The sequence below is a fragment of the Pteropus alecto genome, unplaced genomic scaffold (genome assembly GCF_000325575.1).
Source record: "Pteropus alecto unplaced genomic scaffold, ASM32557v1 scaffold86, whole genome shotgun sequence".
NCBI lineage: Eukaryota > Metazoa > Chordata > Mammalia > Chiroptera > Pteropodidae > Pteropus > Pteropus alecto.
In genome coordinates, this window is record NW_006442109.1 from 28,836,031 (window position 1) to 28,858,616 (window position 22,586).

The window sequence follows — 22,586 nt, forward strand, 5'->3', positions numbered from 1 at the left end:
TTAACTTAAATATTTTTGCCAGTCTGATGGGTGAAGTGGAGATACCTTTGTCTTGTATTTCCTCATTATTAGTGAGGCTGAAGATCTTTTCAGAAGTTTATCAGCTCTGTGCATTTTCTCTTTTAAGAGCTCCCTGGTTATATCCTTTGCTCATCTTTCTACTTGTAAGTGCTTTCTGTACATGAGGGGTATTAAACTCTTGTCTGTCTTATGAACGTACAGTGCTACAGATGGGCTTAATAGCAGCCAACGCTATGTGAGTGAACGACTGGTAAGACTGTTGCTGAAAAAGGGAACCCTGGGGATCAGAAGCAAGCAAGCACCAGCAAAATTCAGCATATCCAATTAGCGCAGACACTTGCAGTTACAAGAATTTAATTGCTCTAGACTTTAAAGTGTTAGGAAATTACTAAAGATCTAGCCAGGAAGTAAAGAAAAAAACTGTCTGAGTTGTCTGGGTTAACCTGCTACAGTCACTCGGCAGAGCTCAACACAGAGGTATAGACATGGCACCTACAATGCAAGGTTCTGGTTTCTAGGGCTAAAAGTACTTGTGTTATTAGCAAAGTGGATGTACACAACATCAAACATTTACTAAATTCCAGTAAAGTTCTCACCCTGATAACTTCCTTAAGAATATATTTCATAAGGGTGACATTTAGATACATTTAGAAAAAAAAAATTGGTGTGGGTAATCTTTTAACAGATGTGCCATGGCACTGGAACCGTCAGCAGAGTATTCTCAGCCTTACCCGCAGGTCAAAAGGAAGCATCACCAGCATCCCGCTGTGGTCCATGAATAAGGCCGCTTCATTGTGCTCATATATTTGCCTATTTCGGGGAAGTAGTAGTGGGGTACACAACTGGACAGCTCCTACACCAAATTAGAAAAAAATAACCGATCATCAGGTTCTCGTTCTTCCTAGAAGGCAAGTTAAAATGAACACAAACCTGACAGAGCAGTAATCTGCTACTGGGACTGTTGAAATCATCATTAGTCTATTTTTGATTCTCAGTGGAGAGGTTGCCTAAGGTTAAGTTTGTGAATCAAGTCATATTTCTGACTCTACAAACCAGCTGTACCATAGTAGCAAGGTTGTAATACTCATATCTGTTTCTCCTCAACGAGCTTATAAAATAAGTTATAAAAATAAGCTTAAATTTCACATGATCAGTTGCTTATAACTGTGAATTTAAAGGTAAAATATGATTGCACCCAAATCCATTAACAGTACTTTGTAATGATGAAAACACATCCTTTGAGAATGCATATAATTTTTAAAAAAGAACATACCATGTTTTTTAAAGATGCGAATGATGGTTTCACACACATGCTGTTGTATCTTGGCTGTACGAACTGAGAAGCTGCCCTAAAATGACCAATTACAATGTCATCAAAACCTAATCAAAGGGATCCCTTAAAATATGAATCTGTGGCTTGCAGTCAGCATTATATTGCTTATTCTCAGGATCGCAAAAGAGATCTCAATAAGTCATACCCTTTTTGAATATATTTAGGGAAGAAACCACGTGTCTTGCAATATATCCTGCCTGAGCAGGGCCAGCTACGTTTAAGGTCCAAGATCTTAACCACATTGATACATGCCTTTCAGAGAGAGCTAGTCAAATATGCACATTCTCCCTGAGGACGCTCAGGGATACTGTGGAATAATAAAAACCCTAAGAGCATCAGGCCCCTTCCCACATAGTTAGGTGATTCACAGTGGGCCCCTTGAAAGCCACATGGCATTTACATATTTTGTAAAGACCTTTCTTTTTCTTTTTTTTTTATTATAAAAGCGGTACTATTTCACTAGAGAAACTTTAGAAACAGATAAACAAAAAGACAAAAAATAAAACACCTACATTCAATCCTGTATCTAATACTGCCAGACAGCAAAATCTGGCCCCTGAAATCTAGACTGATCTTCCACAAATCTTGCCATTACTTCCTCTACTCCTCTTTTAAAATTAGATTTTTAAACATACAGAAACATACAACATAATGTGACAAAAATCTGTTATTCACCCACCCATTATATGTCCACCCAGCTTTTTCTAATTTTAACGTTTTGCTATATTGCTTCAGATTGTGGTTGTTGGTTTTTGTTTTTGTTTTTTTTAAAGAAAACATTGAAGGCTCCCACCTGTGAGCTCTTAAAGGGATTCTTGAAGTACCTCACACCTGGAGATCCTAAGTCATTAGAATGGATGTAGGGTCTAGGCGGCTGTATTGGTAAAGGGCCTCCCAAATGATTCTGGTGTGCAGCCAACATTGGGAGCGGCTAACTACCTGATCTACATCTGAGTTGGCTAAATGTTTTCAGCTCCGGGGAGCTGGGCCAGGGCTAAGTCTAAAGCACCGCTTCATCATCTCGTGGGAGGAAAGATGGAGGTGAGGTGAGGGTGGGTCAGGAATTTCTTCAAGTTAAATGAATAAAAGTGGGGCTCTTCCTATCATAATAATGCACATGCATACATTTTGCACTTATAGGCCCCAGATTAAGAATTTGTGTTGGCCACATTAAAGGAATCCATGAAGAATAAAGAACTGACTTCATCCTTCTGTGAACCAGGTTAAGCTCTTATTCAAAGCTTGGCTTAGGCCCACCTTCAGTATATCGCTGTCATAGGTGTAGTCGATGGCAGGGGGGATGCGCTGGGAGAAGATATGGGCCATCATAGTGCGATAGGCCTTCCCGTCCACGTTGGCCAGGGTGTGGTGCAGCACCTCGTGGAGCTCCGATTCTTCCATCTGGGGTGGGGGCAGCAGCTCACTCTTGAGCAGTTCTGTGGCTGTGGGCCGCTTTGCTGGATCGTGGTTCAACAGCCAGGAGATGACAGACTTCTGTAACAAGAACCAGGCACATCAGTAATGGGAAGTAACAGATGATGCTCAGGAATTCTCTTGATAAGTGGTGGTTGCTTCAGGTCAAAGAAAAGACACCACACTTCTTGCACTTAGGTGGTGCATTTTAATTGCTGAAATCTCTGAATTTGTTATTTCCCCTCCGCACTTCATTATGGCCACAGAGTTGTACAACAATGTAATATGAGTATTTCTTAAAAGGCAGATGCCATTTTTATATTTTATTGTCATAAATGACTCAAAAAATCCTCAACTCAACTATTTAGAAGCAGAACTTAGGCCTTCCAAATACACAAAATACTGTATTGAAAAAGACATGAGAACATAAAACAAATACCTTTGGATGCCTAATTTCAGTAAAAATTACAATGAGTAGTAGCTGCTGGAATCCTTAAAGCAGTGTAAAACAGCTTTTTAGTTTTTTCTTCTCCATTTATGCTATCTGTATTGATATCATTATCTAGAATGACCTTGATTTATCTTACTCTTTATCATACTTTCACAGCTACTACCTCGTTAACCAGGGAACTATTTGAAAGCAATCTAAACTTTTGAAAGGTTCCATAATGATTCCTTTTCTCTTGTTTATAATAAGGATGTATAAGGAGTTATGGAATATCTCAATTTTAGATGAACCTTATTAAACATTTTCTAATTATATATTTTTAATATATGATCTCCCCTCCCCCTTGACTCATACCCATCTTCGGCTGAAATAAAAACTCAGGTAACAGTTTCCATGTAAAGAAAGGAACTGACATGATATGACTTTTATGAAAAGTTATGTTAAATTAAACTGGTTAAAACAATACCCTACTCAGCAAACAGGTTATACTGCTTAATTTCTGTGTGTAGCAAAGATTGTGTCACATGCAGTCTATGAACATTTTCTATGCTGCTTCCTTTCAGATAAAGAACAATGACTGTGATGTGGGAGGTGGTAGTGGTTGTGGTTTTGTTGTGGTGGCTTTGGTGTCAATTTTATACAGTCTAAATGCAAATACTCAAGGGTATCTAATAAGTATCTGTGACGGACAACAATCATCATTGTGAGAAATGATTTGTAAAGTTGCTCTTGTGTTTGCAGTTTAATAAAGTTGATATGCCACTACAGCTGCCAACATGTAGAAATACTGAATATGACTGACCTTGTTATAGGAAAAGGCTATGAAATGAACATTTTACGTATGACATCCAGAAACACAGGGAATGACCTAGTTCAAAAAAAATGATAATAACTAACAAAAAAAGTAGAAACAGGACTCAATATATTTTCTAATGGTTCTTTACTAATTCAATAGGTGAGGCGGAAAGGGTCTGACTAGCCATGTCATATAAAACACTACAGAGTTACAGGATGTTAGTACTGATATATAAACAAAGGGTACTTACTCCCTTTATTTTACAGATGAGGAAAATTAAAGTCTAGAAAAGTTAAGTGACTTGTCCATCCAGATACATAACCAATAAGCAAGAAATAGCAAACTAATGTAATGTTTGCTAGCTAGGTTTCTGTTCTCGACATTAATAATTTAAATAAGGGATTTTGCCTTGATTATAAGGGTTAAGAAAGTCAGTTTAAGGAATAAATTTCCATATGACAAGAGTGTTAAACACAAAACACTTCACCAAGACAAAAAATCAGCACTAAGAAGAGATGCACACCAGAAGTACAATATACAAATTCCCTAATTGTTACTTTCATATTAGCTGGATGTTGCTATTTTAACCCATGACATGAGTTACTTACACACTCAGATATTTATAGCATGAAGGAGAAATTATTTTGCTTTAAAATACTGTAAAATTGGACTGTCCAGTCTTTCCCTTTACAATCTGAGCTACTTTAACCACAAAACAGAACAAAATTATAGTTTTAAATATTTTCTTAAAAGTCCCAAGCTTTCTCTAAAACAATGAGCTGTAAAAGCATTCTCTTTTTTCCAACATGCCAAGCCAAGGTTCCAAATAGCATTTCAAAAACACAATGAACTACACAAAAGAACTCTGTAGTTTGTTAATTTGCTATGCCAATCCTTGGCATTTTTATGGTGTATTTCAAGCCCAGTAACATTTTAAGTGCTTTATCTTTTGATTTTTTCCCCCCACATTGTTCCCAGGAAACAGAGAATGAGTGGCAGAAGATTGCTAATTGAAAAAGAAGAAAAACAGTAATTAAAACCCAAGAGTGAAGACAGTAATTAAAGCATCAAAAAATTACCTGCTTTGTATGCTCTCCATCATCAAAGTCTTCTGGAAACTTAGGCGAAGTGGGCTAAAAGAATATTATATTCAAATCAGCAAGTGCTTGGCAGACTGCCACAGTGAAAGCATTTATTCAGCAGAGGCAAGAAAACTGAATACAGAAATGAAAATCTGCTAACAAGAGAAGGCTAAGGTGATACCTTCTTGAAACCCATTCCTCCATATTATTTTTAATACAAATTTTACCCAAATGACAGTCTAGGTGACAGAAAGCACCTCATCTGAGGACAAAGTATTTTAAAATCAAATTGTTTCAGAGAAAAACAAGGTAGTTTTATTAAACATACAGATGAAAAAAGGCAAAAACACCAAACCACCAACATAGAGTATGAGAAAAACATTAACACTAAAGTCTTTATGTCCCCAAAAGTTCTCACTTTTCTGGTAAATAAGACATCAATCATAACATTAACTTCACAGTTTAGATGTTCTTGAAACGAGGGAACAAACATGAATTTTAGACTAAAAAGACATTTCATCAAAGATATAACTAAGACCATTCCATGTCAAGGCAAGGGCACTTTATGAACACAGCTGTCCACGCTGTACTGGCAGTAATATATTTTAAGTGTTTTCCAAAACACTATTTTGCTCTCATAAGGAAGAGGAAAGCTCTCCATATCTCTTGTTCGTGAATATGTAAACCTAAATCGCCCTCACCCAAACCTTACTCTCTACTTTATCTTAGTGTTGTTTCTAATGAGTATCACTGACCTCACACATTGTGAATGTTAGTCTCTTTTAGTTTGGGCAATCACAGAAGCGAAGATAAATTCCAAGAACACAAATGGAAACTTCATTGCCGAAAAAATTCAAGTGGCTGATATTTCCCTCCAACCCCTTTTTAACTTCTGTTCATGATGGTTTTCTTTAGGCATTAGTACACCAGATCCATTTGGCTGGAACTTCAACTTCTAAAACTAACTATCCATTATCCTTATAACCCATTCCCACTGCTGTAACTGTATTGATATTGTGGATTCCTCCTGTGTTTCAAAATTAAGAGTAAGTCTCTCAGAATAATTTTTAAAAACTATAACCTAGCAACTTCTCCAAGTAGGATTTCTAAACATAAACAAAATGGGGAAAGTTTCTTATCACTGAAGGTGTGTAAGCAGAGGTAGATTTTCATTTACTAAAAATATAAAAAATTATAGCAGGATCACCTTTTCTATATTATAAATACCAGAAAGATATCTTGCATTGAATTGCTGATTTCCATGCATTAAAACATCTGATACATACATCTCTAAGTTGGTTGAGAACAAAGATCCTTTCTGAGGCCGTGATCATAGGGTGATAGGACATCTCAAAGAAGATAATTCCCAGGCTGAAGAGATCCACTTTCTGAGGAGGAAAAAGAACTGCATTTAGAGAGCCTTGGTATGAAAGTGTAATTTACCAGGCAATTAGAGTATAAGCACTGTTAGTTGGAACAAAGTTTGCATAAGTGAAAAATGAGCCACACCAGAAAAAATTTGATTTCTTCTAAAAATGTATAGGTATGAAGTATAGATGAGGTAAAATATTTGGCATGACTTCTCAACATTTTCCTTGAAAATTAATTGTAACCAGTTTAGCTCTATACAGATATAGAAAATCACTGGCCAAACACTGGGAAGAATCACTAGAGAGAGAGGACAACTGCGATTTATCATAAGAATTTGCATTGCATCTTTACTAATCATCTCAAAAGTGAAACAAAGACCAAAATCTACAATTAACAGCAAAGATCAGTCATTGACTGCAAAGCCATACCACTGAGGATGGAAGAATGGCACAAGAGAAAGATCATGTGATGAACCCTAACAAAATATGAAAATGCAAGTAAAGAAGAAAAAAATAAGTCAGTGCAGAGTGTCAAGGAGGGAGCTGCCAGGGGGAAGATGACTTTCAGAAGACAATGTGCCTGAGGCAGCTGGGCACAGCCGGCTGAGGGGTAGCCAACTCATGGCAACTGCACACAGGTACAGTGGCCACTTTCAAGAATAACTCTTGTCTATGGCCAAGCTACCCTGAACAAGCCTGATCCCGTTTGATCTCAGAAGCAAAGCAGGGTTGGGCCTGGTTAGTACTTGAATGGGAGACCGCCTAGGAAGACCAGCTGCTATAGGCTTAAAAAAGAAAATAAAAAAAATAGGGGATTGTAAACTGACAAGATCTTTGCAATCTGTGAGGTCAACCAAGGGTTGCCTCACCTAAAAAAAAAATAAAGAAAGAATAACTCTTGAATGAACTTGGATTCGAGCATTAGTAGAAGAACCTAATTATCATCAGTGACTTCCAAAGTCTTAAAAACAAATACTCATTGTGGCATTTCCTACACATGTTGGCTATAGAAAATGTGGAACATACAAAAAAGCACCAATAAAATAGCAATCACCTGTAATCCCACCGCTATTGATGTCTAAAATATGCTTGTTTTTTTATGTATACAGTATAAAAGCAGAACCACACTATTCTTGTAACTTTTATTCCCTTAATACGGTGAGACTTTTTCAATATTATATCATTTTTCTAAAACAATCTAAAAGATGATTTTCTAAATCATCTAAAATATGATTTTATTGACATAGTATTCAATTATGTGGAAGTCCCATAATTTCACCAATATCCTACTTTTAAACTGATTCGTTTTTCACTGTTATAAATAATGCTGTGGCGAATCCCTTTCTCATTAATCTTTTTGGACCATTCCTGGCTGTTTCTTTTGGATATATTTCAAAAAGTGGAACTTCTGGACCAAAGGGTACAGCCCTTCTAAGAATTTCATTATGCTATTCCGAACCAAACTAGAAAGATGACACTGAAGGTGCTTTCCCACACCCATGGTGTTTGCACATCCACCTTCCCACACACTCACAATCACTGGGTCTGTCTCAGTGCTGTCACTGACCAGTGCTCCCTGTCGGAACCAAAACCCAGGCTTGTGTTTCCATTGCCTGAAAATATGCCTTACTGTGAATTGCCTGCCTAATATATTTTAAAAATTTAACTCTGCACTCTTGCCCTAAGTGATCTCACCCAGTCTCATGGCTTTAAATCCCATTTGTGTGCTGATAACTTCCAAATTTATACTTCTGACTCTGACTTTTCTTCTGAACTCGAGTCTTGAGTCTTTCACAGCCTACTGGACATCTCCAACTGGCTCTCTCATGAGGCATTTCAAACTTAACACACTCAAATGTAATTTTCCAGCTGTCTTCTCTTCCTTTTCTGCCATGTCTTTCCTCAGGTTTCCTCATCTCAGTCCACTATCCTTCCCCGCAGCTGCTCTACGTAGAAACCTGAGCAATGTCCTGTTTTCCTTCCTTTTCCTCACCTAACATACCCCCCTCCACTATGAAAACCTGTCAATCCCCTGCCCCAAATGTATTTTATATCAGCACATTTCTGCCCATATCACTTGCTACCACTCCGGTTCCAACTTTCAGCCACTCCAAATGGACTTCTGCAAAGCCTCCATCAACAGCTAGAGTGAAGTCTTTAGCTCAAGATCCTTCAGTGGCTCCCTGTGCACATTCCCTATTGTGGCTAAGCCGGCCCTGCACGATCTGACCCCTGCCTTCCTTTCCAGCTCCACCTCATGCCTCTCTCCCCATTGCTCACCAAGCTGTAGCCACATGGACCTTCTTTTTGACTGTCTTAAATGTGCCAAGCTAGCTGTCACCATATTTCTTTTTTGCACACTTCTTTTGCTTCACCCCTTCCTCCCAGGCATGCTCCAGCCCCCCACTCTGCATGGCTTTTCCCTTCTCCTCCTTTATCCTAAAAGCCATCTTCTTGGGGAGGCCTTCTCTGGTTTATCTAAAGATGATGTCTCCTATTGTTCTCTGGTCACTGGACTCCTCTTCTTAGCTCTTATCATGATTTGTAGTTATTTCTTTTATTTTTTATTTTTTTTTTGTTTATCATCTGCTTCATCCATCAATGGATCAACTCCCTGAGGACTGGAATAAGACAACTTTCCTGTTATTAGACTGCTTTATTCCTTGTATTCCTGGGCCCTGGCCCGAACTTGGGTTAGTTCAAATCTTCTCTGGATGGAGGGACTATAAGAGCCTCAGCAGCTACTGTGCCAGCTTCTGTCACTGTTCCTGGCTACCACATGTCCTGTTTGGTGCAGACACTCAATATACATCTGGATATATATCGAGTGAATAAATGTTTCTGACTATTTCAACTGGTAACTAAACCCCAAATGTAATGATCTTGATATTCTAACTATTATCTCACTCTTGAGACCTTTCCTTCTCTCCAAAAAGCTTCCGCTTTACCTGATTGTACGCAGATTTGGTGCTTCCTTGAACCTCTGGGCTCACATACAGAGCAGTGCCAACCATACCGGTCAAATGATCTGTAGAGAAGAAGGCAGAGGGAAGGCTTTCCAATAATAGGACTCAGATATAAGGCAAATTAAAAAAAAAAAAGTTTCTTAAGAGCGTGTCATGATCTATTAATTGTTCACACTATTCACAGAAAGAAGTAGTGGGCATTTCGCCAAGCAATTAAGTCATGTATGGCCACACACTCTGTTCCACACAGGATGTCATTACTGTTGCAGAGGACAGACAGTATCAGATAGAAGTGAAGAAGTGAGATGGCCCAGGTCATGAGGTAACCTCACATTACCTTGTGGGGTCAGACAAAGTGTAACTATCTATCCAAGGGAGCCAATTACTCTAACGGAAGCTCTAATTTCTTAAGAGTTCTAAAGAATAATTAATAGTGAAAAGAAAAAAGGGATTTCCAAAATTTTGTTGATTTCATGAATAATTATAACTTGCTTTATAATAAAATCTTTATGAATGAAAAACAGGTTTCAGATTAAGAAATTTATACTGTATTGTATACTTAAAATTTTCCTAAGAGGGTAGATCTTATGTTAAATGTGTTATCACAAAATAAGTAAATAATAATAACAGTAAATAAATAAAAGGGCAGGAGAAAACTTTTTGGAGGTAATATGTTTATGACAGATTACAGTGATGGTTTCACGGGTGTATATATATCTCCAAAGGCCTCAGGTCATATACATTACATATATACAACTTTTTATATGTAAAAATAAATAAGAGAAAAAAATTTGTCACCTGCTTTTTAATACATGAACTAAATATACTAGATTTACCTGAAGGGTCTGATTTAATCAAGTGATCTCCAGATGTATCATCTTGTTTTCCATCAGCCTTAAAATACAAGTAAGCCAAATATCACATTAAAATGTTGTATTATTCCATAAGAATGCCTAATCCATTTCTAAATGAAGACCAAGTTTCTAAATACAGAAACCAGAATAGTTGTAATAATGCTTTTTTTCCAGCTTAAATTTTTTGTTGTTGTTTAGTCTACTAAGGAAGGGCTTACCAGAAACCCAGTGAGATCAAGAAGAAGGGCAATTCACTATAGAACTCTTTCTTCATGGCAGAACCCCCTGGAAACTTATAAAAGCAAATGCCAAAACAGAATCTATTTACTAGGAAGAGTAAGAGTATTTTAACAATAACGACTGCCCCACTTCCTAACTTTCCCATTTATCTGGGTCAATTTTTACTCTTCTTTCCTAGAGGCTGGTCACCAAATCTATTCCACCATCACTGCTAACACCTTAGGTAGCCTCATCTTCCTCCACCATACCTGCGACTACTATATAGTGCTGTCTCATGTATTAACCTAAATCACTATTTTCTCCATAGGTTGCTTTTACAAGCATCAACACCAATACTAGCAGCTTTAACATTCTTTAACACTGAGGTCCTTTACCTGTATTCTTATTTTATCTTGCTGACAACTCTCTGAAGTAGGTACTAGTATTAGGTACACTTTACACATGGGGTACTGAAAGGTTAACTGACTTGCCCACGGTCACGTTTCAAAGAAGTGGCCGAGATAGGATTCTAGCCCAGGTCGGTAGGCCTCCAGAGTCTGTGCTGTTACCTACCTCGCTATACTACAACTTTCCAAAAAGCAAGTTAAATCCTTTAGTTTGGGGATCAAGATCCCCATCACTTAGCCCTTCCTTGGTCTTAGTACTCTTCAAAATTGTTCTGGTCAAGACCATGTCTTTACTCCCGCTTCCATTTCCTCCCTCTCTGCTCCTTCTAACCTCTCCTTCTAATTTAGCCTTTAATTACCATTTAGCCAAATAAACTGCCGTTAATCCAGATCCTATTTCCTTTTTCTGACCACCCTCAGAATTAACTGCATTTACTGGAGATTTTGGTGCCTAATAATTCTGGTTTACGATGTCAAGTGAAACTCTTCCTCTGGCATTCCAAGGCCTGCCACCTACAAGACTCAACCTTCCAGCATCCTCTCTCACTGCTCCCCTACACCTCATAGTTTCAATCAACCAGACAACATGCTGGCCTTCAAACCATCATGTCTACTTACCCCAGGGCCTTGCTTATGCTGTTCTTGCTCTCTGGAATCCCATACCATGGTGTCACCATGTCCTGTCCTCAATCTCAGCCTGCTCAACTCCCACCCACCCTTCAGGGCACATTTGAAATACTGTTCCCTTTTTAGAGCTTTTCTTGATCCTCATAACCATACGTAAACTTTCTCCTGTCTTTTACTCTTATGTCACTATTTCTCTCACTTTATATTATTTTAGCTTTGTATGTTAAACAACTACCGTATAATTTTGTGAAGAACCAACACCTTCTGGATTACATGTTATCTAGGACTGGTGTTTTATGTTTTTTAAGCCTTATTTCCTTTAACTAAAAACCCCTCGAGTGTAAAGCATCTAGCCCAGCGCATAGCATGGTAGACCAAAATACCAAATTATTTCATAAAGCATTATATACCTTTGACCTAAGTATCATTCACAAACCAGTAATTTTATGTCCCTCAAGTGGAATGTACTCACTAAAATGTACTCACAATGTCAAAGCCTAAAAGGTCATTTCCAGCTCACTCTTCAGATCTGTATCATTTCCTGAGGATTACGCAGCAGAGTTCAGTGAACTTATCATCTATCCTGTCATGTAACACTTTCGTGATTATCAAGGAATATGGGTCCATTTTCACGCACAGCCTATTTAAAAAATACTCACAGCAAAGGCTAGATGGTCTGTGGCCAAACCAAAATCACCTATTTTCACATGGTCATCAGAATCCAAAAAAATGTTGACAGGCTTCAAATCCCGGTGAATCATTCCCTGACAGAAGAGAGCAAAGAAACAAAGTGTTTCCCAAAGCATAGTGTATAGTTATATCTGTTTCCTAATTTGAAAGGCCAACCTAGTGACAAAATTAGATGAGCCTTCTCCCACAGACCATGCTGTTCCAGGCTGTCTTACCTCTGCAATGTCTCCCACCTATCCTGCCAATGACCTTGCTGCAATCTCCCAGTCTATCTACAAGGCCCCCCTCTACCAGGTTCCCAATTTTCTCTCTCTCTGCTGCATCACAAAACTCTACTCTGGTCAGGGAGACACAATTTTCATTCCTTCTATTCCTTTCTTTACACTACTTCCCTTGCTTAGGAAATTCTTGCTTTTCTCTCCTCATTTGAATTGTACCAACATTTACAAGTGCCAACTTGTTCACGAAGCCTATCACAGTAATTCTAACACTTTGACTTTGCATCCCCAGCACCCACGGAAGGTGCTCAATGCCCATTTATTACATAAATACGCTTTTTCCCCCTCCTAACGGCATCCTCATGATGCTTATTGTTCCAGGTATTATAATATAGGAGACGATTATATGTAATAAAACACATTGTGTCAACTCTTTTACCTTTACATGAAATTTTGGCTCTCTCTTAAAACAAACAAACAAACAAAAAAGGAAGTCCCTCTCAAATATGGGGTTTGTCCCATACTTAATCCCTCTGTTATTTCTAGGTGTGGCACAGTGTTAGATACCCAGCAAATGATTAGCAGACACTGAGAAAATTAGATCAAAAGAAGAGCATATAGGACACAGTTCTAGGACCCCAAGATGATATCACAGTGACAGGGTTCTAATGGCCCTCATTACAACTCATTTATATTTCCAACCTTGCAAATTCTGCTTCCACCAAATCACTGATAAACTAGACACGTGTAAATTATAGTCCTGGCTTTTTAGTAAAAATATGGTACAGTATAAACATTTTAAAGTTAAAGAAAATTGAGGCAAAGGAAAAAACATTTATGTTGGCTAATATATTAGATAATTCCAGTTTTAAAAAAGTAAGCAGTATTTCATCCTAAAGCTAAGCCATTAGCATTTACATTATAATGGCAATTTCTAGCTTTAAAATGATACTTTATATATGTGGCAAACTATGTTACTCTAAGAGTCCCATCTCTGTCCTTGCTAGATCACTTTCTGGTTTCTCCATGTTCCTAGGAAGGGTGGTACTAAGTCAGAATCAAACAATGTGGAATGTATTAATTATACTCTCACTTTATTCTAAACCACTCAAGGAAACATCTTCGCATTCCATACATGTTCATATATTTCCTCCTAACCCAGATGTTTGCAAACTTTTTCCGTAATGAGCCAGAAAGTAAATATTTTTGGCTTTATGGGCCATATAGTCTCTGTCACAACTTAACTCTACAACTGTAGCACAAAACTGCCATAGGCAATACACACACCAGCAAGCGTGGTCCTTTTCCAATAACACTTTATTTATGAACACTGAGATCTGAAGTTAACAGAATGTTCATGTCATGAAATATTATTCTTTTGATTTTTAAAAATAATCATTTAAAAATGTAAAAGCCACTCTTCGCTCACATGCTGTATAAAAGCAGGTGGTGGGTTGGATTTGACCAGTGGGCCATAGTTAGCTGATCTCAGTTCTAACCTTCAATGTTTTCTTTGAACTTTGGTACTCTGTACTAATTTATCTTTTGAATAATTTATTCCCTATAGATTATGTCAATATACTCAGAGTTTCCCCTCTATTTCTGTTTTTCTCCAATTTTATATTATTCGACTTTTTTATTTAGTCCTAAATTTTATGTATACATAAATTTTCAGATATGAAATGTTGTAAAGTTTACTTTCTCATGGATATAAGCCAATCCATCCAAAATCTCTCGAAAAAGCCTCCAGAGTCTGATGGTGTCTTGATACAGTCCCTGGTCAATGGTGTCACGTAAAGTGCTCTTTTCACAGTACTCCATCTATGGACAAGAACAAACCAGGCAGGATTTGGTTATACAGAGTTGCAATTAAAGAGGACAATTGCAATTAATGTAATCTTTCATTTTAAAACATGTACTATTTCAAATAGTTATGAGAAAGGCTTGCTTTTTTTTTAATTGAAAAAAAAATTCAAGGTTATTAAAAAAATTTGAGCTTCCCTTTAGTAATGCCTTATTGGAACTGGTTTGCCTGTGGCTCTTGTCCTCCAGAGGTTCTGGAACAAGCCATTCTGCCTAAAGCCATGTTGGTGTTTCTTCTGCACACACAAGGATGTGTGTGCATCATACTTTACTTGTCCAGATTCAGCTTGTTAGACAAAGTGGAGTTTCCGTACATGCACAGTCTAGTATTTATGGAACTAATTACTTCACAAATGTTATTTCATTTATTTTTCACAAGTCATAGAGAGAGCTACTATTATTTAATTTATGGATGGAGAGCCTCAAACACAGAATGCTAAAGAACCTTGACTGAGCTCACACAGCTCTGACTGGTAGATCCAGGATGTGAGCTTAACACAGCCCGAGTATGGAGCCCGTAAGCATGGCCCTATGCCATCTCCTGCTATGGTACAGGAAAGCGTGAGTGCAAGGCTGGGGGAAAGGGCCTCCATGCTGCAATCCACTCTTGCCAATTAATCTTTGGTAGTGCCAGTGAGTCCTCTCCTGCCCAGTGTCTTGCTCCTTGCTCTAGTTTCTTCTGAAACATATCCACCAGCAACTACTGGGAGTTGCTATGTCACCAAGCTGCATGCCAAGGCCTCACCTGAATATAAAGGTAGTGGACAGCCTCAGTGGTTGCTGATGGCTCACTTTCATGGCAACTGTTCTTTCCATTGCAGTCTTCATCCTAACCCAAGAGGAGTACACAAGAACTCAAAATGGGGCCATCGCCATCATCAAGTCATTTGTGCCTGCCTGCCCCCACTAAATGCATGGCCATCCTGTTGCCTCAGAGAGGTCAGTGAGCAGAACACAACCACTGTCCTTTAGCTGCATACAGTATTCCAAAGGCAATTTGCTACTACCAGAATCTGCTGTGTAATTTCCAGGTCTCTCACTGTATAAAACGATGGGGAAAACAGGCAGGTATCAAAGGTGTGCAATCCATAGAAAGACTCCATGTCAAGTCAGCTCTTTCTTACCATTAACATCTTTCTGTGGATAAGAAGGTCAGAATGTATACAGGCTAATATTATAAGGCTCCAGTTTTACCAGGGTGCCTTCCTTTGGAAACAGATTAGAAATCTTTAGTTAAAACAATTTAAATGTGATCGTATGACCAAAGAACATGCTGCCCTCTGGGTTACATTCCTGGAGAACAAGCACGCGGCGGCCACTTACAGCCACTGATCCTCTCAACTATTTTTACACATGGTTAGTATGTTTGTTCCCTACATGTTAACTCAGGTCTCTTAAATTTTTTTTCTTCTAACAGATATATTTAAATACCACTCCCCGCAAGTATGGAACAAGCATTAGGAAGCATTTGCTCATTTCCGATACACAGTTTTTGTGTGTGTTTGTGTGGAAGCATCTTTCAGCATTCTTCCTTTATCAAAGAAAAACAAAAACTCCTGCTTTAGAAAAAAATCAGATTCTACTCTTGAATCATTTATATACTCTGAGGATTATCTGTAGAAGACTGTTAATCTTCTAATCAATTAGAATGCCTGTGGGATGGTGCCCTTGACAGAGCAAAATCAGAATTATAAATTTGGTGACCCCACAATAATTAAATGCGTAACTAATGCTAAAATCAAAGACCATTTGCTTTACTAGTACTTTATACTATTTATTCTAGTATTCTGGTTAAATTTATAATTTATAAATTTAGATTGAGAGGATGATTTTGAGGATGATTTTAATAAAAAGAGAATAACTTATTAATGCATTCAAACTCCCTCCAAATCAATTTAACTGCTTATCTCACAGAATCTATATGTAGACTTTACTATGAATGCCCCTTATAACTGCTAGTGATTATATTTTTATTTCTGGTATAAAAGTCATTGCATTCAACTCTCAGGTACAGAATGCTCCTCTGAAGCAACAACTGACAGTCCTAGTAGTTACAAAGCTTCACCCTGGACTCTGTGTACCAGCATTGAGGGGCTTTGCTGGCCAGGGCAGAGAAAAATACAGAAGTGAGTGGGGCTCAAGGACTGGAGCAGTGTTTTTCAAACTTTTCTGACCATGACCCACATGAAGAAATATATTTTACATCACACCCAGTACACATACTCATGAGAGATAAGTTCTACAGAGTTTATCTTTACAAGTAAGACACATTTTGGTATTCTTTATTTCTCTCTATAGCAGTAAGAATAAAATAGTTGGTTGTAACCTTCAAAATAGATTTCATAATCTGTTATAGGATCATGGCTCACAGTGTTAAAACACTATTCTAGGGATGGATTATGAAAATAAGGAATCAAGATTAACTGATGTGAGAGACCTACTTAACTCCAAAATTAGGCTGTTTAGTTATTCAATTAATTTGCATTCAATCCTCATCCCAACCATATAAAGTTTCCCCAAATCCTCTAGGACAGGGGTCCCCAACCCCCAGGCTACAGGTCCATGGAACATCAGGAGGTTCCATGTTAGGAATAGCAGGAGGTGAGCAGTGGGCCAGTGAGCAAAATTTCATCTGTATTTGCAGCCGCTCTCAAGCGTTAGCATCACTGCCTCAGCTCCACCTCAGATAAGCATGCACTAGATTCACTTAGGAGCATCAGTCCATGGTGCCAAAAAGGTTGGGGACCCGCTGCTCTAGGAAACAATTTTTATTTTTAAAAAATACAGGGTATCGACTTTCGAAAAGCAGGCATATTTGTTATGTAGATAAATTAATGCCTATAAACAAATATATGAGTAGAATATATTTTAAATAATTATGTTTTTAAATCGAAGGTCTATATTTGCACATCAGAATAAGGCTTTACTATTCTGAGGTTTATAGTATCAAATGTTAGTTTTCTTACATACCCACCCCATGATGAATAAAATGGTATTTCTATTTATATATCTACCTGATTCTGGCTTTTACTGTTCTCATCTTCATTGTCAAAGATGATATCACTTTCAGAATCTGAAGCAGGTCTTAAAAAGAGAAACAGAAATACTAAGGAAACCAAAACCCCTGTTATAATTTTGAAAATCAATACTTGTTAATGACTAGAAAGCAAAGAGGCTAAAGACACTATACTATGACCATGTAGGCATAAAGCTGTCTATAATACTGTGCTTATTTGTATTTTCCTAATATGTGAAACACAGAACTCTTGATTTAAATAAAAATTGGCCTGAATAATTTTCCTGAAAAAATTTAATAGGTAAGAGTTATGATAAACTGTTATCTAACTGGATACAATGAAATAATATCATGAAATTAAATGACTGGGGTGGATTCTGAGATGCAAAACTATAGTTTAAAATCATAATTATTGGTTTGGTAACCTTTTCTGAACTGCAGTTGGCACTATATCAAGACTCCAAATTTGTTCTTCAATGTTCCACAGAGTCGGAAGCCCTTATCTAAAATATGGCCTTTGAAAAATTCTATTAAATGTATTAAGATGTGGTATTGGAAAAAAAATTTATATTTTTCTTTTCTCCAGGGTTTAAATTTTAGAGTTCTTTTGAAGACAGCGGGGAAAAATCCCCTTTGGATTGCATTTCGTTACGCTGTAAAATTAGGTTTCATATTTTCTTTCCTTTTTTTTTTTAAACATAGTAAACAGGGCCGGATTTCTAATCAACTCCTCTTTCCTGAGGTGGGCGTGGGGGATTAGATTAGGGGCTTGTCCCAAGCAGCCGGGCCCCACAGGCAGCAGGCTGTGAGTGCTTGTGCTCTTACAGGAAGGACTGCGAAAAGACACCGTTGTGCTCATCCTCATCATCGTCCTCATCGCTGCTCGAGCCGGGGCTGGTGGGCGGGAAGCGGGAGCTGGCAGAGCGCTCGCCGGACGTGCTCCACTCCACCGAGCTGGTGAGGATGGGCGGCGGTGCGGCGGCTTCCACGCTATCGGGACCGTTCACATCTCTTTCGTCCATCAAGGCTGGCCCATCCTGGGCCTGGGCCCCCATGTCTGCAGCCGGCCGCTCGTGCCTCTCAATCCAAGCGTTGTAGTAGCGCACGATGTTCTCATGGTGCAAGCGCGACAGCAGAGTCACCTCGCCCTTGATCCGGCGGAAGTGCCTGCTGGCCGGGTTGATGGGAATACGCTTCACCGCGTAGCAACAGCCATCCAGCTTGTTCTGCACCTGCAGTGCAGAAGGGGAAGGGACCCGGTAGAGGCTGCTCAGAACTTAGCACAGACTGTCATCTGCAGGATTACCCATCCCCTCCCAAGGGGAACCTGAGTTCTGAGTGAAAGCCAACAACTACAGCTGAGATCCACATGTCTGGGACTCTTAAACTGAAGAAAGTTGACTGCCAAAAACTTAGAAAACATCTCACCCCAAACTAGATGCTCAGAAACCCTGGGGAAAATTATCTCCATTTTAATTATTAATTTTGTTAACAATTATATCCGATTTTCCAGTATCGAATCTGCTATTTAAATTTCTAAGTAAACCTTGTTTTCTTAACCTTGTCTTAAAAATAATTATACAGTTTAAGATGATTTTAGTTTTTTTTAACCTTTAGTCACTAAACACAAACTAAACTCCAAACATTTTAAGACCTAAATGAAAATTTTAATTCTCAACTTATAAAGCTGTGTTAACTTGGACTAATTAAATTTCCTTGAGACTCAATTTTCTCATCTATAGCACTTTTCTTAACTTGTAAAGATTAAATGAGATGAGGAGGGTAAAGCACTTGTATCAAGGCCACCCAGAGAAAGGTGCTCGGTAACAGCAATTGGTATTATACCCATTACTGCTCACTGATTTTGTTACAAACACAGATTTACCACTGATGACGTGTACTGAAACTACGACAGTATCATTAAGAGCTAAAACGTTTCAAAGGCGAGTCTCTATGCATTCTTATGCTGGGCAGTTTCACTATGCAACTGGGTTGACTGAAGTTAATTTTTATAAAATTTCATTCACCAGAACATTCCAACCCCACCATGCAGGTAAAGTGAGGAGATGAAAAGCAACAATCTAGTCATGGGCAGAGAGAAACCAGCTGATTACAAAAGACAAGAGGACATCATTTCTGTGTTTGGTTCATAGGTTTCAATTAGACTACTAAAAAACTTCTAGAAATGAGAAAGGAATACTATAAAATTGAGTTTCAGGTGACCTTTATGTATGTGGAAATAGCTAGAACAAACTTTCAAGTAAAACAGATGTGGGTCTGAATGCTGCTTTCATCTCTTAGTGGATATATGTAACCTCAGGCAAATTACATAACTTCTCTGAGCCTTAGTTCCCTTATATGCAAAATGAGGATAATACCTATTTCATAAGAATGTCATGAGATTGAAAGACATGGCCTATAAGCCACCTGGCACATGACCTAAAATATGGAATGTGCTCCAAAAAAAATGATAGTTCTTTTCCTGCCACATTAGTAGAGTGGAGGACAGTGGAAAGTCTTGACACTGTCTTTCAACCTCATGTCTCAGTACACATCATATATGCTATGAGTTATTGGTGGGTGGAACTTGCTACACAGGAGATTCCTAGGAATTCATTTATTCAAATGGAAAGGTGCATAAACAGTAATGGGTCCAGCTCCTAACAAAATGCCAGACCATTGAGCAGAATGCTCTAACCTAACCTGGAAACAGAGGTAGGGGGTATGAGGGCTTTAGGGTTCTCATAGGGATCAACAACAGGAAAAATTTGGGGGCTTAAATTACTGAGATTTTTTTAATTTTATTTTATGAGCTTATTAATAATTTTTAAGTACTTATGAAGAAATGAACTTTGATAATGTTTTGCATTCAAGAATCTAAAATATAAAGAAGTTAAAGGACTTGATCCCAATTATAGTTTGAGCTAAAGGGATAATACATGCTTTAATCATTCGCTCCTCTTAAAGGTAACTGTTGATGATCTGATCAGGCTATCTGTCCACATAAAATCTATTTAATCACCTAACTGTAATGTGTATACTTTCAAGAAGAAAGTTGAAATATTTCCCATATAACATCCTTTTGTAAAAATTTGCTGAAGATAGCCTTTCTGCCTGAAAACTAATTCAATTTTTTTTTTTTTTTTTGGTGTAAAAGGCCTTCCACAGTAACACTTCCTCATAATACTCTCAGAATCCTAAACAGACATATGCCCTATTGATGGTGGACTACTTTCTTATGTGCAAGATGCTATATATCTTTTTTTAAAATTATTTATTATTATTTATGCCTACAGCACCTGGTCTTCCTAGATGGTCTCCCATCCAAGTACTAACCAGGCCTGATCCTGCTTAGCTTCCAATAACAGACATCAGGCTTGTTCAGGGTGGCATGGCCGTAGACCATGGACTGTGGCTCCACTGGGGCACAAACCCAGGGCCTTCTGCGTGTAAAGCAGATGTGCTAACTGCTACACTATGGAACCACGTCCAAGATGCCATATATCTTATATGGATTTAATAATATTCATCTGGGTCTCCTAAATTCAAACAAAATACTTAAATTATATAAAAACAGCTGAAACCTCTTTCTAAAGGGGGCAAATAATAATAAAAGTCACACAAATAGACCAAAATGAAGAACGGAAGACCCAAAAGCAGCACACCTTAATAATGTATCACTAATTTTCCATCTCAATAAGAACTGAAAAATAAAAGCCATCAAGACCATCTGGGGCCATCGCTCAGTTGGAATTCCATCTTAGTTCTAACCTTGAAACCCTTTTAGCTACAGCAACTCTGAAAGCAAATGAAAGAAAAAGAGAATTTTCTTTCTGCACCAAAGGAAAGTATTGACTCCACTTGAAGGGCTATTATGATCATGTGGTTTTCACATTAATGCACTGCATCAAGCCAGGGAAAAGGAATGATGTGTTCTTAATGTGCCCAGTGTAACTTTAAAGTCTTTAACTTCATAACAGTGAAGATGATCATAGTTTCAAATGGTCAAATTCACTTCCTTTCCCACTCTCAAAATAGAAGTCCGTACATCTACAGAAATGGAACACAGTAACAGCTCTAAAAGGGACTGGGGACAACTATGTATCGCACCTTGATGACAGCTCCAAAAGCTCCTTTGCCAAGAAGCTGTAATTCTTCAAACTCAATGAAATATCGGGAAAACTGTCTCTGTGTCTCACTGAAGAATGCAGCACTGGGTAGCTGGTTCCTAGGAATAACGGTCTCAACGTAATCTTGTCCTCCAGAATCTGAGATAAAACAAAAGGCAAGAGATAAAAGAGGCATCAGAAATATAGGAAGAGCTACAATATCCAACAACAATTCAAGGTCTGGAAGAGGTCCTAACTGGTAGTTTGAAAAAGTGCCTCTTACCTGGCAGACCCTTTAGTACTTTCCTCATCTTATCCTCCTTAAATTAGGTGGAAATACAATTAGCCCAAGTTTACAGATGGAGGTAACTTACACAGAGGGTAAGGAAATGACTGAATGATAGAGCCAGAAGCCAAATCCAGGTCTCCTGATCCATTTCAAATTCTGGTGAGGTCCCTTAACCTGCTACTTGAGGAGCAGCAGGGAAATCCAGTTACATGAGAAGAAGGGTTACTAAACAACACTATAGATAGCTCAGCATAAAATAGAGAAGTGATCCATACAGCCCCTTCCAGTTTTAGGTTTATGTACACTTTATAAATAATTTATGTTGAGCAGGGTATCAAAAAATAATGGTAAAAGACTCACCTTCAGGACTTTGTTCTAGAAATGGCATTTTTGGCTGAGGATTTATAAAGCTGTGTTTCAATAGCTGCTGAGGACTCCATCTTTCTTTGTCATCCAGGCAAACACACCTCGGTGAGAAGGAAGAAAGAATCTCAGCAACACACAAATAAACACTAAGCCAGTTAATCTGAGGCATTTAACTATGGGTTGATTTTTTTAAAGATAACAATAGAGAATTCATGTTACTTATGGACCAAAATGCACTCATAACCGAATTTAAATTAATAAACATTCCTGTAGGATTTACATGCTGAGTAGCAGGTTGGGTACAAATGGAGAAATTTTTTAAAAAGTATACAGTAGTCCCCCCTTATCTATGGTTTCACTTTCTATGGTTTGTTATCCACGGTCGACCATGGTCCAAAAATATTAAATGAAAAATTCCAGAAATAAACAAATCTTAAGTTTTAAATTGCACACTGTCCTGAGCAGCATGATGAAATCTCCCATGACTCCACTCTGCAAA

The 22,586-nt window shown here is 38.1% G+C and overlaps 1 protein-coding gene and 1 pseudogene across 2 annotated transcripts in view; one reads left to right on the forward strand and one right to left on the reverse strand.

The window, feature by feature from the left end:
• Window positions 1-22,586, reverse strand: part of EIF2AK4 (eukaryotic translation initiation factor 2 alpha kinase 4) — an 88,121-nt gene that overhangs the window by 28,816 nt on the left and 36,719 nt on the right. For both annotated transcript variants that reach the window (XM_006920502.3, XM_025038783.1), the window contains 14 exons: window positions 22,082-22,188; window positions 21,434-21,591; window positions 18,149-18,555; window positions 17,322-17,391; window positions 15,053-15,136; window positions 14,143-14,265; window positions 12,196-12,300; window positions 10,266-10,323; window positions 9,412-9,491; window positions 6,380-6,481; window positions 5,091-5,144; window positions 2,612-2,848; window positions 1,295-1,370; window positions 753-874 (listed from right to left, as the gene is read on the reverse strand). In XM_006920502.3, coding sequence (XP_006920564.1) covers window positions 753-874; window positions 1,295-1,370; window positions 2,612-2,848; window positions 5,091-5,144; window positions 6,380-6,481; window positions 9,412-9,491; window positions 10,266-10,323; window positions 12,196-12,300; window positions 14,143-14,265; window positions 15,053-15,136; window positions 17,322-17,391; window positions 18,149-18,555; window positions 21,434-21,591; window positions 22,082-22,188 — 1,783 coding nt within the window. The remainder of the gene's footprint in view (window positions 1-752; window positions 875-1,294; window positions 1,371-2,611; window positions 2,849-5,090; window positions 5,145-6,379; window positions 6,482-9,411; window positions 9,492-10,265; window positions 10,324-12,195; window positions 12,301-14,142; window positions 14,266-15,052; window positions 15,137-17,321; window positions 17,392-18,148; window positions 18,556-21,433; window positions 21,592-22,081; window positions 22,189-22,586) is intronic.
• Window positions 7,132-7,250, forward strand: LOC112469674 (annotated as a pseudogene).